This window comes from Leptopilina boulardi, unplaced genomic scaffold, assembly GCF_019393585.1.
Source record: "Leptopilina boulardi isolate dan_hultmark-lab unplaced genomic scaffold, ZJU_Lbou_2.1 LbouV2_278, whole genome shotgun sequence".
NCBI lineage: Eukaryota > Metazoa > Arthropoda > Insecta > Hymenoptera > Figitidae > Leptopilina > Leptopilina boulardi.
Window position 1 is genome coordinate 3,587,934 of NW_026137838.1, and position 16,476 is coordinate 3,604,409.

The window sequence follows — 16,476 nt, forward strand, 5'->3', positions numbered from 1 at the left end:
AATAGGTTAATTAGAGACTAATTCGAATTTTTTTTTTTTATTTCTTAAACTACATTTATTTTATATTTACACTGAAAAAAAATATATTTGATTAAAATACTCAATTACTTGACTATAATCAATAATAAATATTTACTTGAATCAAATAATTTTTATTTGAATTAAATAAATTATTTTTTAGTGTATATTTATCTCCCTTTTTTCCTGTATTTAACAAAATATTCAAAGGTAAAAGCAGATCATCGTTTTGTATATTTCTATAGACTTGTGTTTTTGTCTATATATATATATATAGAGTTGTTCAAGTTCGTTGAGAATAATCAAATTCTCCCTTACTACATTATTCAATAGTCTTTTTCTCTTTCTTCTCAATATAGTTTTACTTGTTCGAAGAATTGTGTACACATATATATATATTGAAAGTGTATATCGAGAAAATGTACAACCAATTGCAATAGCGAAGCACTTACCTCTATGCTATGACGATTCCTCCAGCGCACCCACTTGTTGAAGCTGGGTCGCCAATATTCGATGAAGAATTCTTCCGTGTATTCGACGCCTTTTCCATTGCCAAATCTCCCTTGTGTTCGACTTGACGTTATTATCCTTGGATTGTGAAGATTCACTTCCAAAAATTCCTTTCCCTCACTTGTCACCATTGTTCTTGGACACCAGGCACCACCGCCTCTATCTTGTCTTAATCTGTTCGAAAAGAAAAAGAAAAATATTCGTAATTTTTTAAAAAAAAAATTATAATTTTACTTAATTATCAAAATTATTACAGAGTTCCGTGGTTCTGATCAGGTGTGGCGTTTCATTTCCTACTAGGGCCCTGATAGGGAAATTTATACACGGGGTATAAAATAAAACAGAAGTACAATTTATTTTTTTTTTAAATTTCAAAGTGGTTTGCAATTTATTTTTGTGTGTCCAAAAATTTATATTGAGTCTTGAACAGTAGTAAAACTAAATGTTCAGTCAGACATTAACATTTTTCTCATTCTATGAGTAGTACAAGAAAAATAGTGGTACCGAAGTAACTGGTACCAACGTAACTGGTAACATAGTAACCGGTACCATAATAACTGGTACCACACTAACTAAATGGCACTAAAGTAACTGGTACCATAGTAACTAAATGGCACCAAAGTAACTGGCACCAAAGTAACTGGTACCATAGTAATTCGTACCATAGTAACTGGTACCAAAGTAACTGCTACCGTAGTAACGGGTACCGAAGTAACTGGTACCAAAGTAACTGGTACCACAGTAACTAAAAGGCACCAACGTAACTGGTACCATAGTAATTGGTACAACAGTAACTAAATGGCACCAACGTAACTGGTACCAACGTAATTGGTACCTCAGTAACTAAATGGCACCAACTTAACTGGTCCTATAGTAACCGGTACCAATGTAACTGGTACCATAGTAACTAAATGACACCAAAGTAATTGTTACCAACTTAACTGGTACCATAGTAACTGGTACCATAATAACTTGTACCATAATAACTGATACCACAGTAACTAAATGGCACAAACGTAACTGTTACCGAAGTACCTGGTACCCATTAACTGCTACCACAGTAACTGGTACCTCAGTAACTAAATGGCACCAACGTAACTGGTACCATAGTAGTTGGTACTAACGTAACTGGTACCACAGTAATTGGTACCAACGTAACTGGAACCATAGTAATTGGTACCAACGTAACTGGTACCATAGTAATTGGTACCAACGTAACTGGTACCATAGTAATTGGTACCAACATAACTGGTACCAACGTAACTGGTACCAATGTAACTGGTACCAAAGTAACTAGAACCACATTAACTAAATGGTACCAAAGTAACTGGTACCAAGGTAACTGGTACCATAGTAATTGGTACCAACGTAACTGGTACCATAGTAATTGGTACCACAGTAAGCGGTACTATAGCAACCGGAACTTTTTGTCTTTAGTAAAACGAATATTTAAAAAAAAAAATTTCAGTAGTGCAGGTAAATGTTTTGTCAGACTTATAAAGATTTTTATTTCCGTCAGTAGTACAAATACTTTTTTTTAAAAATATTTACACTAGTACAAGTCAATGATCAGATAGAATTGTAAACGTTTGGTAATTTTTTTTAGTAGTTTTTTAGTAGAACAAGTTAATATTATCTCAGACTTTCTAAATTTTTGTCTTAAATAAAAAAAAAAAGTTTCTCAATATCAAATATTTTTGGGGATTTTTGATTACAGTAGAAGTAAATAATAAAATATTGAAAATTAATTACATTTTGAAAATTTTTGGGTGATCCATTTGAGTAATTCTGATTATATTTTCGTTTCGAGGACCGTATTATTATCAAGCCGGTATTTGCAAACTATATATATTCAAGAGAATTTCACATGAAAGTGTTTGCGGTTAATTAGCCAGCAGTCGTTAACAATGCCTAACCACCTTAATTACTTTAACATAATAAATTCCCTATATATATATATATATGGAATTATCTTTGTGTCTTGCAACATTTAAAACTTGCCTCAAGGGTCTCATTAATAATAATGCTTGTCAAAATCGCTGTACATAATATTTTCTCTGTGGCTTAAAATTATAACTATTCTCCACAATATATAATTATCCCTCATTTAAAGCAAAAGGCAAATTTCATATATTATACTGAAAATCAATTTTAATGAGTTATTATATCAAAAAATATTCGTTACATTTGAGAATACTAGAATATATTAAATGAAGATAAATAAGTGTCAAAAATAATTCATGTCAAATTTGAAATATATAATTAAAATTTTTGGATTATAATTTAATATAATGTTTTTTTTTGTGGGAAAATTTACTACAGACACGGAATATATCTTATTGACCTTTAATATTAGGTCTTGTTGAAGGGGAAATACATCAAGTTTCCATGAGACGTAGAACCATAACCAGTATAGCATTGTGCCATCTCATCAGTCGAAAGCCACATTAGCATTGCTAATGACCACGATCGTTACCATCACGTGCTACATTGGACTACCGCCTCGACAATTCGAAACCAAGATCGTTCGTTATTTTGCAATAGGCATCTCTTCTATATACATATATATATGTATATCTGAACATTAGCGTTCCATTTTGCGGTGTAGAGCAACACATGTCACTAAAAGTTCATATTTTGAGAATATCCCAATTTTTTTTTTTTTTAATAACGAAAGATTAAATTTTTTTATGACAATTAGAATTTATTTTTATTTTCTACATTTTTGTAATTTTATTACAGAGTTTTTAATTTTTTTTATAATTTTACTAGTAGGTCAAATTTATTTTAGTCAGATTTTAGTCGAAAATCAGTAGTAGAAGTAAAAATTTATTCCGACTATTTATTTTAGAAAAATTTTTTTCATTTCGAGTTTCTATATTTTTGCAATTTTTTGGGTAGTATAAATAAATGTTTAGTCCGACATAATGATGTATCATAAAATAAGTAGTATAGGTAAGTGTCAAGTCAGACTTTTCACAATTTTTTAAATTTTATCAGTAGTACAAGTCGGTTTTACTCAGACAGAATGAATAAAGTATTTTTTATGTAGTTCAAGTCGATTTTAGTCAGACGGAATGAATAAATTTTTTTCAAATAAGTAGAACAAGTCGATTTTTAGTCAGACAAAATGAAGAAAAGTATTTTTTAAATGAGTAGCACAGGTCGGTTTTAGTCAGACGGATTGAATAAAGTATTTTTTAAGGAGTAGAACAAGTCAATTATAGTCAGACGGAATGAATACATTAGAAAATCATTAGTACAAATAAATGTTTAGTCCGACATAATAAAATATCAAAAATAAGTAGTTTAGGTAAATGACAAGTCAGCCTTTTTGTAATTTTATTTATTTATTTTTTCATCCATCTCTAAACTGTTTCTTTTTATTTCATTTTTTTATTCGACAACAAAATTTAATTCCTCTTTTTTTTCTGAATTTCCATTGTAATACATCATTTATGAACTTTTCTTTTTTCTTTTTTATTCTTCTCTTTTTTAAACACTTTTTCCTATTTCATTCAGTCTCTTTTTCTCATTTTCTCTGAGTAATTCTTTTGTTTTTATTCATTCTTTTGAGCTTTCATTTTCGTTCAGCTTGTCTCTCTGACAACCAACACCAAGAGAAAAAGAAGGAGAAGTGAGAGAAAGAGAGAGAGAGAGAGAAATAGAAAAAGAAAGAGTATACTTAGAGAGAGGGACAAAACCTCGTTGTCTTTCCTGTTCAAGCAATTTGGAGCACTAGTCGAGACCGAGTTCTCAGTTATCCTTTCACTTGCTTCCTCCAATCGACCTTTAGCCTTCTGTGGAATTGAAAACTTCTCAACGTCTATCGCCTTTTCCAACCCCCCTCCTCCTCCCCTTCTCTGCCCACCTCTAACTTTAGCGGTGATTGCATTCTCTACTGGAACTTTAAAGAGAACCGAATTCATTCTTTAAAAATTAAGCTGCATCAGAAGACTCTCTCTCTCTCAATTTTAGAGTGAAGGTTCATTATCTTTTGAACTATGTATATATTTATTTATTTAACAAATTATTATTAGTATTATTATTATTATTAGTAGTAGTAGTATTAGTAGTAATATTATTAATGTTATTAGTATTATTATTATTATTATTGATATTGATTAGAATCTACCACTGAAAAAAATATTTTGTGTTTGCAACAAAATCATTTGGTTAGGCAATTTTTTGTTGTCGTAACCAAATGTTGGTTGTCGTAACCAAATTTTGGTTGTCGTAACCAAATGTTGGTTGTCGGAACCAAATTTTGGTTGTCGTAACCAAATTTTGGTTGGCTGAAACAAAGTTGTAGAGTTATCTCAACGAAATATTTAGTTAGGCCAACAAAATTATTTGGTTGAACTTTTATTATATTCCAAATAAAATTTGGTTACAACAATAAAATAATTTGGTCTAAAAAACCAAATAATTGTTGTCCTAACCAAAAATTAGTTATGACAGCCAAATTCAGAAATATTGGAATTGGATATATATATATATATAAATTAAACGTTAAATTAGTCATAAATAAATAATAAAATAAGGAAAAATTAAAAAGAAATAAAGTAGAGTAAAATTTTTAATTTTACAAAAAAAAGAATATTAGTTTGATTAACCAAATATTTTTGTTACCCTAGCAAAAAAAAATCAGTTATGCTAAACAAACATTTTTGTTATGCCAACAAAAAAAAACACTCAACCAATATTTTTTAGTTCAACCAAATAGTTTGGTTTCGTAAATACCAAAAAAAATTATTATTATTGTTATCTCAAGCAAATTTTGTTAGCTGTAACGAAATATTTTTCCAAATCAATTTTTCTAATTTTAATTATTTTTTAAAAAATTTCCCCTACCATATGAATATTTTGTCAACAAAATATATACATTTTTGTAATTTTATTACAGACTTTTTAATTTTTTTTTATAATTTTACTAGTAGGTCAAATTTATTTTAGTCAGATTTTACTCGAAAATCAGTAGTAGAAGTAAAAATTTAGTCCGACTATTTATTTTAGGAAATTTTTTTTCATTTCGAGTTTCTATATTTTTGCAATTTTTTGAGTAGTATAAATAAATGTTTAGTCCGACATAATGACGTATCATAAAATAAGTATTATGGGTAAGTGTCAAGTCAGATTTTTCACAATTTTTTAATTTTATCAGTAGTACACGTCAGTTTAGTCAGACAGAATGAATAAAATATTTTTTAAGTAGTACAAGTCGGTTTTAGTCAGACAAAATGAATAAAAGCATTTTTCAAATAAGTAGTGCAGGTCGGTTTTAGTCAGACGGAATGAATAATTTTTTTCAAATAAGTAGAACAAGTCGATTTTTAGTCAGACAGAAGGAATACCTTAGAAAATCAGTAGTAAAGATAAATGTTTAGTACGACATATTAATGTATCAAAAAAATAAGTAGTATAGGTACGTCTCAAGTCAAACTTTTTCCAATTTTTTAATTTTGTCAGTAGTACAAGTCGGTTTTAGTCAGACAAAATGAATAAAGTATTTTTTAAGGAGTAGAACAAGTCGATTTTAGTCAAACAGAAATACAAAAAAAACACTCAACCAATATTTTTTAGTTCAACCAAATAGTTTGGTTTCATAAATACCAAAAAAAAAATTACTATTGTTGTCTCAAGCAAATTTTGTTAGCTGTAATGAAATATTTTTCCAAATCAATTTTTCTAATTTTAATTATTTTTTAAAAATTTTTCCCTACTATATGAATATTTTGTCAACAAAATATATTTGTCTGACTCTATATTCTCAGAAAATAGTAAAAAAAAAAAAAAAATTTTCAGTTAGCTATATTTACATGAAAAAACACACACTATTCTGAGGCAGGTCATCATGTAATTACTTTATAAAAAGTTTTTGAACATTCATCTCATAAAAATATTGTAATTTTCCTCGTATATAGTATTGGCACATTTTTAAAATTAAAAAAGTTTCCCCGTTAAAAAAAAAGTTTGTTTTTTTTCACCTCAACTTTCATAACTGTAGAATAATTATTACTTTCAAATCTAATTACTATTTTAAAAAAATTTATTTTTAAAATAATTTATTTTTAAAAAAAATTATTTTTAAAATAATTTATTTTTAAAAAAATTTATTTAAAAAAAATTTTTTTTTTATTCGCACATAAAAATGGGGAAATAAAATTTTTTCATACACTGTAAAACGAGAGGTATTAAATTAATACCAACTTTAGGTACTAAATTGCCTTTTGGTTCTATTTTAATACCTAAAATTGGTACTATTTTAGTACCTTCTTTTTACAGTGTATATACAACAAAAAAATTGGATAAAAGAGATTATTGCTCTTTTTAGAATTTTTTTTTGTGAAAAATAAAAATTTCAACCAATTTTTAGCATTTATTTTTTTACTAGAGAATGTTATTGCTTTCTTTCAGTGGCATGACTTCCTGTATTCATATTCAGAATGCTTGAGCGTGAGGTAGAGAAAACGGAATGGAATATAGTGTCGAGGGAAAAAAAAAGGAAAGAAAAAAAAAGAGAGTGAGAGAGAGAGGGAGTGAGGTGGCTTACTTCTATTATCTTTGGGTTACGTGCGTCGGTAAAAACTAATTAAATGTCTCCATAATAGGGGGATCCTGATGATAACACAGCAGTTATGTAGACTCGTTAGGGGCGCCACGATGTCCTCACTTGATAAAATACCTCTTTTTTTTTTTTTTTAAAGAATTTGATGAAGACTAATGCCAACAGTAATTATGTACCATGACTGATGATTGGAGTCCAAACAAAAATTTTTTTTTTTACTAAATTTTAGCTTACATATTTATAAAATAAAAATTGGAATATAGAGAAGGAAAAAAGCTTTAAAAATGCCTGTCACTCGAGTGGTATTACTCCATTCAAGGTATATATTTTATTTCGTGATTCTAAAAAACCTTTTTTTTTGCAACACAACAGTATTTTCAAAAAAAAAAAAAAAAAAAAAATCCGAGATAAAAGCAGTGAAATGCATTTTTGTTATTCGCCTCTTTCCATATATATGGTTTATTAAATTTTTTTATTTTTTTTAATTTATCATTTCTAATGTTTTTTATTTATTTTTTTTTCAATAATCTACTTTCTAGAATACAAGTAACTATTTAGAATTTATATATCAGAAATTAAAATTTTTTTTTTTAAACATTTTTTTAATATTAAAATTTTAGAAAAAATATTGTTCATATTTTGCTTATATTAACATTTGTATTTTTTTTGGTGAAATGGTAAAAAAAACAAACAAATATTTGTCTGTTTGTTGTTATAATTTACACAATTTAGACGTTTGAGGGCAAGTGTGTAATGGAATTAATTATAGTATAGGTAAGGGAATTAGGCTAATTAAGGTGTATGATGTATGGAAATTCAGACTTGCATTGAAATTATAGGCATATTATGCAGATTGCAAATTTCAATTGACATTCAAAATCCAAATTGATAATTAAAATTAATTTCTCTTTTTCTAAGAAAATTTAGAATTTATTATTAATAATAAATTTATATTAATTTAAAAATTGAAAAAAAATTAAGTAATTTTATACTTTAAAATTTAATTTTAGTAAAATTTTAGTAAAACTTAAAATAATTAATAGTAAAACAATTTTTACTATTAGATTTTTTAAAATTTAACTAATTTAAGGGCAAAAAGTGAATTACTAATTTTAACCAATATGAATAAGTTATTTACTTTTTACTCTCTAAAACTGAATTAGTAAAAATGTTTACTAATTTAAATTAGTGACTTACTTTTTGCTTTAGAATTAGTTGAATTTTACTAATTATTAGTAACTTTTACTAACAATTAGTAAAATTTAACTAATCCATAAGCAAAAAGTGAGTCACTAATTCAAATTAGTAAACATTTTTACTAATTCAGATTTAGAGAGTAATTATTAAAATTTAGGTAATTAATAATAAACAAAAATTTACTATCGAATTTGTAAAATTTAACTAATATAAAATTAAAACGTAAGTCAGGAATTCAAATTTTACTAATTCGCTAACCAAAAGTTTTTTTTTTTTTACTATTAATTAGTTAAATTTTATTAATTCAGAAGCAAACAGTTACTCATTCATTTAAATTTTACTAATTCTATAGTCAACATTTTTTTTACTATCAATTAGTTAAATTTTACTAATTCAAATTAGTCAAAATTTTTACTAATTCTAATAAATATCACTGAATTAGTAAAAAGTTTAACTTATTTAAATTAAGGATTCACTGTTTGCTTTTGAATTAGTAAAATTTAACTAATTAATAGTAAAACAAAATTTTAGTAACGATTTATTAAAATTTAACTAATTCAATAGGAAAAATTAAGCAGTTAATTCAAATTAGTTAAAAATTTTACTAATTCTAATTAATTTTAGTGAATTAGTAAAAAATTTAACTAATTTTAATAAGTAAAATTTAACTAGTTGATAGTAAATAAAAAAATTTTACTATGGAATTAGTAAAATTTGAATTAATAAATAACTTTTTGCTTTTAAGTTAGTAAAATTTAACTAATTAATAGTAAAAAAACGTTTAGTATCAATTTATTAAAATTTAACTAATTCAATAGCAAAAATTAATTAACTAATTGAAATTAGTTACAATTTTTATTAATTCTAATTAATTTTACTGAATTAGTAAATTTTAAAAAAATTTTAATAAGTGATTAACTTTTTGCCTTTTAAATTAGTAACATTTAACCAATTATTATTAATTAACTCTAAAAAAATGTTTACTATCAAATTAGTAAAATTTAACTAATTAATAGTAAACAAAATTTTAGTATCGATTTATTAAAATTTAACTTATTCAATACGAAAAATTAAGCAGTTAATTCAAATTAGTTAAAAATTTTACTAATTCTTATTAATTTTAGTGAATTATTAAAAAATTTAACTAATTTTAATAAGTAAAATTTAACTAATTGATAGTAAATAAAATAATTTTACTATGGAATTATTAAAATTTGAATAAATAAATAACTTTTTGCTTTTAAATTAGTAAAATTTAACCAATTAATAGTAAAAAAAATGTTTAGTATCAATTTATTAAAATTTAACTAATTCAATAGCAAAAATTAATTAACTAATTGAAATTAGTTACAATTTTTATTAATTCTAATTAATTTTACTGAATTAGTAAATTTTAACTAATTTTAATAAGTAATTAACTTTTTGCCTTTTAAATAGTAAAATTTAACCAATTAATATTAATTAACTCTAAAAAAAATGTTTACTATCGAATTAGTATAATTTAACTAATTAATAGTAAACAAAATTTTAGTATCGATTTATTAATATTTAACTAATTCAATAGGAAAAATTAAGCAGTTAATTCAAATTAGTTAAAAATTTTACTAATTCTAATTAATTCTAGTGAATTAGTACAAAATTTAACTAATTCTAATAAGTAAAATTTAACTAGTTGAAGTAAATAAAAAAATTTTACTATGGAATTAGTAAAATTTGAATTAATAAATAACTTTTTGCTTTTAAATTAGTAAAATTTAACCAATTAATAGTAAAAAAAATGTTTAGTATCAATTTATTAAAATTTAACTAATTCAATAGCAAAAATTAATTAACTAATTGAAATTAGTTACAATTTTTATTAATTCTAATTAATTTTACTGAATTAGTAAATTTTAACTAATTTTAATAAGTGATTAACTTTTTGCCTTTTAAATTAGAAAAATTTAACCAATTAATATTAATTAACTCTAAAAAAAATGTTTACTATCGAATTAGTAAAATTTAACTAATTCAATAGCAAAAAGTGAGTCAGGAATTCAAATTTTACTAATTCTAATAAATATCACTGAATTAGTAAAAAGTTTAACCTATTTAAATTAGGGATTCACTGTTTGCTTTTGAATTAGTAAAATTTAACTAATTAATAGTAAAAAAATAATTTTATTATCGATTTATTAAAATTTAACTAATTCAATAGGAAAAATTAAGCAGTTAATTCAAATTAGTTAAAAATTTTACTAATTCTAATTAATTTTAGTGAATTAGTAATAAATTTAACTAATTTTAATAAGTAAAATTTAACTAGTTGATAGTAAATAAAAAAATTTTACTATGGAATTAGTAAAATTTGTATTAATAAATAACTGTTTGCTTTTAAATTAGTAAAATTTAACCAATTAATAGTAAAAAAATGTTTAGTATCAATTTATTAAAATTTAACTAATTCAATAGCAAAAATTAATTAACTAATTGAAATTAGTTAAAAATTTTACTAATTCTAATTCTAAACTCTAAAAAAATGTTTACTATCGAATTAGTAAAATTTAACTAATTCAATAGCAATTTAAAATTAATAACTAATTTGAATATTTTAAATTATATTTAATATTTTCCAATTTAATCCAATTCAAATTCAAATTCAGAGAGAAAATATTCTTAAATTAAAATTGAGATTTACATTTTTTCAATGTAATAATTTAAATTTAAAAAATTTTACATTTAAATTTTCCCTCAAATTATTGAAATTCCGGTCATTGAATAAAATTTTTCAAAAAATATTGAGAGAGAGAGAGAGAGAGAGAAAAAATTGCCGAGGTCAAAATCTCGATTAGGTACGAACGGTTATCGAATATGCGGGGAATTTGATGCCGAATATACCATTAAGCAAATGATCCGTGAAAGTGACCGTTGCTCGACCAATTTTTTTTTTTTTTCCATTTTTCTTTAATACATTTTCCCTACGAGAAAGAGAGAAAGACAGAGGTAAAAAAGAAAAGATCGGGTAAAAGAGAAAAGAGTTTGGACGGCAATAGAGATCGGTGGGATGGGATTTTTTTTTTTTTTTTGGAAGGGGGGCCACGCTACCATGGAGACTGCGGGCGATATTAAAACGTTCTCAACGTCGCTGACGGGACGTGCACATTGCCTATAGCCCAGACTCTCTTTTCTACACAAATCGTCCAATAGAGAGATTGGTTTCTCTGCGGCGGAACGAAATTGTCGATCTCTATCGCACGATTGCTCTCAAAAAACAAAAGCCATACACCTCTCTTTCTCTCTTTGAAAAAAAAAAAAAAAAAAAAAGTAACTTTCTCAAGATGATGATATGATGGTGGAACTAAAAGTGCTTCCAAACCGCAAAGAGAAAAAAAAAGAAAAGGATTTGAGTGCTTATACAATTTTTGTCATTCTTTTCGAGAAAAGAAATAACTATCCATTTTCTTTATTTCCTGGCCATATAAATTTTTCCCAGAGGATCAAAAATAATAAGTGGAAAATTGAGATGAGTTAGAAAGCAAAACGAGATTACATAATATAATCATTGAAGGTATTTTTCAGAGGCGAGGGGTTTTCATTTTTTTTTTTTTTTTTATATTCAGGAAAGTAAAATAAAAATTCTTTTTTTACTGTTTTTTTTTTAAATTCCATTTCTACGATTTAAAATGGTAGACAATTTAAAAAAAAAAATTCTTTGACAATTTTTTTTTTTTTTCTTTGACTAATCTATTTTTTTATTTGAAAATTCGGGCAATAAAAGGCGAATGATAAATAACTGAATCCACTTGCAAAGATTCCCCGGAAAGTGCCCTTGCAGATTCCACAAGAATTCCGTCGGAACTTCCAACGGAATTCCGATTAATTCTTTTTTTAATTTTTAGAGTCCTACATTAAGAAAATAATAATTATTATAAAATAGAATTTTTATCATAGAAACTTTACTAAAAAAAAATTATTATAAATAATTATTATAAATAATAATAATAAAATAATTATTAAATAATAATAAAATAATTAAATAATAATTAAATAACAATAAAATAATAATAATTAAAATAATAATAAAATTTGAAAATTAATAAATTAATAAAATAATTATTAAACTAATTTATTTTTTTTTTTACATTTTCATGGTAACATGTGCATTAGATAGAAAGAGAAGACATTCAGCTCAGTATATACAAATATATGTTGAGTATAATGTATTCAGTACAGTTACCACACGTGTGTAACAGACGCAAAATAATGTCAAACATTGGCGGAATGTCAATATTAAATCAGTCTGTTATTTATTAATAATTAATACATATGAATTTTTAAATATATTATAATTAAACACGCAATAATAATAATTGTACTATTTAATAAGATATTTTTTATTCTAGTTGTATGTCTATATATATATATATATATATTTTATTAATTAAACAATAATGTAAATTATGTATTTAAAAAAAAAAATTATAAATTATAATACTAATATACTTGGAAAAAAAAATCTTTCTCTAGAACAAGTAATATGTTTCTCTAGAATAGCAAAAACTTTCGCTGTTTTAGTGAAATATTTCACTGTTCCAGTGAAACTTATCGCTGTTTCAGGTAAAATTTTTTTTTTCCATAATAATTTGTATATCATTAATAAATTATAATTATTATAATTAATAATAATTATTATGTTTTATAAATAAATATATAAATATAAAAATATAAAAATATAAAAATATAAATAAATAATATAAATATATAAATAATTATTTATAATAATTATAAGAATAAAAATTATTATAATTTATAATAATAATAATTATTATTATTATTCTTATTACTATTATTATTATTCTTTAAAAAAATAATATATTAAACACTAAATGTAAAAAACATACAATTTTTAATACAAATTATTATCCATATTAAATATATAGTAAATATATTCCTATCGTATTTTTGAAAAAATGTAAAAAAAAATTAATTATTTCTTTTGATATGCTTTTTAAATATTTACCAACGTTCATCAATTATATTTTAAGAAGGTTGTTTAATAATTTTTTATATCAAGTTCCATTGTATTCTACTTCATTATTCTTCAAGTTCATTGTATTATTCTTCAAGTTCATCGTATTATTCTTCAAGCATAATTTTAACATATATAAATATAAAAAGATATTTAATTAGAAAAATTTAAAATTGAATTAAATAAAAAAAAACTTCAAGTCGTTGACTTATTTAAAAATGAAAATTTGCTACTAATTTTTAGTATTTTTTTTATTAGAACTTTAGTAAAAAAAAAAATTATTGTTACTAAAATGCAAAATAATATAAAAAAATTTTTGCCAAAAAAAAGTCGATGGATAATTTTGAATCAACTTTTTAACTAATAGATTTAGATCAATGATTATAATATAGAAATGCAAAAAATGTGTTTATAATTTTTTTTAATTTTTATTTTTATCAATGAAAACAAAAAAAAAGTTAATAACAATAATATACATTTTAGTAATTTGTTTGTAAAATACTAGAAATGTTGTTCAGTGTTCAGATGATATAAGTCCATTGTTTGATGAAGAATAATCGGTTGATAACTGAAAAAGAAGAACAATGTTAATTTAAATTCATTAAAAAATAATTTCAGATCTTTTTTGTTTAGTTAATATTTTTAAAAAATGATTACGTACATTAATTAATGACAAATTTAGTTGTTCTAACCTGCTTTCTTTATTTAACTAGAAAATAATATTTAATAATATTTTTTTTTTACAATATTTTATTATAATATTTTTTAATATTAATAAATAATTAAATTCTGAATTAAAGTATATTCACCTTGATTATTAAATCGCTTTCTTCTGAATCTTCATTATTTTTTGACTGAAAATAACAAAAATTTAATATTTTATTTATTATTGTATGAATTTTATTTTTTTAATTAATTTGCAATAGTCAGTACCTTATTTTCTAAATTAATAACACTTGACTTTAACATATCCAAAGACATTTTACTAACTTGGTTCAAAATCTGGAGAAAAAAATTATTTAAGTTGTAAAAAAAATTTTAAATTTTATGTAAATTTTTTGAAAATAAAAAACTACCTTTTTTCTTCTTAACCAAGCAAGTGCTTCTCGTTTCAATTTTTTATGAGACTGAAAGTCAAAATTAAATTATGAAAAAATTTATTTTGATAAAATTATTAATTAATTAATTAATTTATTTATTTATTAAAAATTAAAATCACGTTATTATATTAATAAATAGTATTTGTTGACAAAATAGTTGTTACCTTATTTGAAATCAACTCTTGTAATTTCATCCAATGGAAAGCAATTTTATATAAATCGTCATGAGACTAAAAAAATTATTTTTCAATTAAAAAATTTTATTTTAAATTTTATTAATTATTAACAAAAAAATAGATATGTACCAATTTATTTAAAATCTTCTCACTGATGTGTTCCAATTGAAAAAAATAATTTTTATCATTTTTGTTAGACTGAAAGAAAAAATTTAAATAATTTTTAGCATTTCGAAAAAAATTTTTAAATAAGTAAAAAAAAAATTAATTTTTTTCTGACTATTTTTTTTTTATTGGTTAGAGAAAAATTAGGAAAAATAGAATTCTATTAATTTTTGTTACTTACCTTAGTGGGAAGTGAGAAACTGATTTCTATTAAAACTAGAAGAGAGACAATTAAGAAAATAATTTTTGAAGATCTAGACATGTTTAGACTATATTTCATTTATTGAAAATAATTGACTATATAAAAGATGTTCAAAAAAAAATAAAATGTGACCCGATATCGCATTGCTCATTTTTAAATACTAATGTTACATAATTTAATCAATATATTTCATGTAAATTATGATCAGATATTAAATATCAAATATTGAAATATATAAATAATTTTCACATTTTTATAACTATTGAGGTAAATTCCATTGAAGTATAGTCATATTGACGAAATTTTTTTTTTTTTCATTTATTTAACTCAATTATTATTTAACAAAATGTCTATTTTTTCATAAAAATTGGATTAAGTTTTGAAATTTCATACGTAATACACAAATATTTAACTACCACATAACAGTTACAGAAAAATAAAATGAAAAATAAATACAAAATTTTTAAGAAAAACCTTCAAAATTATTAAAAACGTTATTAAAACTTGTTTGTAAAAATAAAAAATAAAGTAAATAATAAAAAATTAAATGAAATAAATATTAATTTATTCATAAAATTATAAATGTTGGAAATTTTTTACTACTGACGTTTATAAAAAAAATTGAATAGTTATTTATATTTAACATTCAAATATAGATTTAAGATTAATGTCGCGACACGTGACGCCTTATTATATAATTTACATATTTCAATTGAAAATTATGTAATCAGAGTGAAAAAAAATCCAATTCTTGAAAAATAGAAAATTATCTAATTTATATATTGTATAATATATTTTTTTATTTTTATATATATTTTTGTATTTTTATATATATTTTTTTATTTTTTTTTTAATATTTTTTTTAAATATTTTTTTTATATATTTTTTTTCTTGTATAAATTAGATAAAGCTTTGCAAAATTAAATGAAAGATATTTTCAATTATAATGACAAGACTTATTATATAAGTACAAAAAAAAAAGAAAAATAACCAATTTATTAGTATAAAAGGGTGCATATCAATTAGGAAAATAATTTAATTCGTTGACAAGATTTTATGCACAAGGAGCTGTTGTTTTCCAAGTAACCCAGTTTCATCTTAACGACTATGTTAATTCTTATTTCTTATCTCTACTTAAGCTTTAAAGGAAATTTCCAACAAGTGAATCATCTTGTTTAAAAGGGCGCTGCTCACTATAAGAAGAAATTGCACATTTAATTTTCATTTAAATATTCCTTTTGAGCAAAAAACGTAATTATTTTTCTTCAACATTTTTTTTTTTTTTTTGTGCTTTTGCGATAATTAAAATAAATAATAAATATATTTTTAAGTAAATAATATTTTTGGATATTCTTGATATTATTCCAAGTTGCGCTACAAGAAACAGAAATGCGTATGAGATTTACAAATTACATCCAATTTCGTGTAAATTTTCAGTATAATACCTGTATTAGATGCCAGGCTTCTAACTATTAAGGGTCTCATAAATCTGTATTAAAGCAAGCTCCATTGTATATATAATATATATATAT

General features: G+C 23.1%; 2 protein-coding genes across 3 annotated transcripts in view; both read right to left on the bottom strand.

The window, feature by feature from the left end:
* LOC127281957 (discoidin domain-containing receptor tyrosine kinase B) overlaps nucleotides 1-16,476 on the bottom strand; it is a 395,594-nt gene that overhangs the window by 77,644 nt on the left and 301,474 nt on the right. The window contains exon 8 of the mRNA XM_051305982.1: nucleotides 471-702. Coding sequence (XP_051161939.1) covers nucleotides 471-702 — 232 coding nt within the window. The remainder of the gene's footprint in view (nucleotides 1-470; nucleotides 703-16,476) is intronic.
* LOC127281962 (uncharacterized) lies at nucleotides 13,706-15,064 on the bottom strand. 2 transcript variants are annotated; one of them, XM_051305988.1, is made up of 8 exons: nucleotides 14,924-15,064; nucleotides 14,707-14,775; nucleotides 14,566-14,631; nucleotides 14,378-14,428; nucleotides 14,235-14,303; nucleotides 14,111-14,155; nucleotides 13,963-14,010; nucleotides 13,706-13,869 (listed from the first exon to the last, which is right to left on the bottom strand). In XM_051305988.1, exons 1-8 carry the CDS (start codon nucleotides 15,020-15,022, stop codon nucleotides 13,816-13,818), a joined length of 501 nt encoding a protein of 166 aa, XP_051161945.1. In that variant the 5' UTR covers nucleotides 15,023-15,064; the 3' UTR covers nucleotides 13,706-13,815. The 2 variants fall into 2 exon arrangements, with proteins under 2 accessions (XP_051161945.1, XP_051161946.1); XM_051305989.1 differs by lacking the exon at nucleotides 13,963-14,010.

Coding starts and splice junctions, on each gene's coding strand:
- LOC127281962 (XM_051305988.1), bottom strand. CDS start 15,022: ATGAAATATAGTCTAAACATGTCTAGATCTTCAAAAATTATTTTCTTA. Junction 14,429..14,565: donor AAGAGTTGATTTCAAATAAG/GTAACAACTATT, acceptor TTTGACTTTCAG/TCTCATAAAAAATTGAAACG. Junction 14,156..14,234: donor TTATTAATTTAGAAAATAAG/GTACTGACTATT, acceptor TGTTATTTTCAG/TCAAAAAATAATGAAGATTC.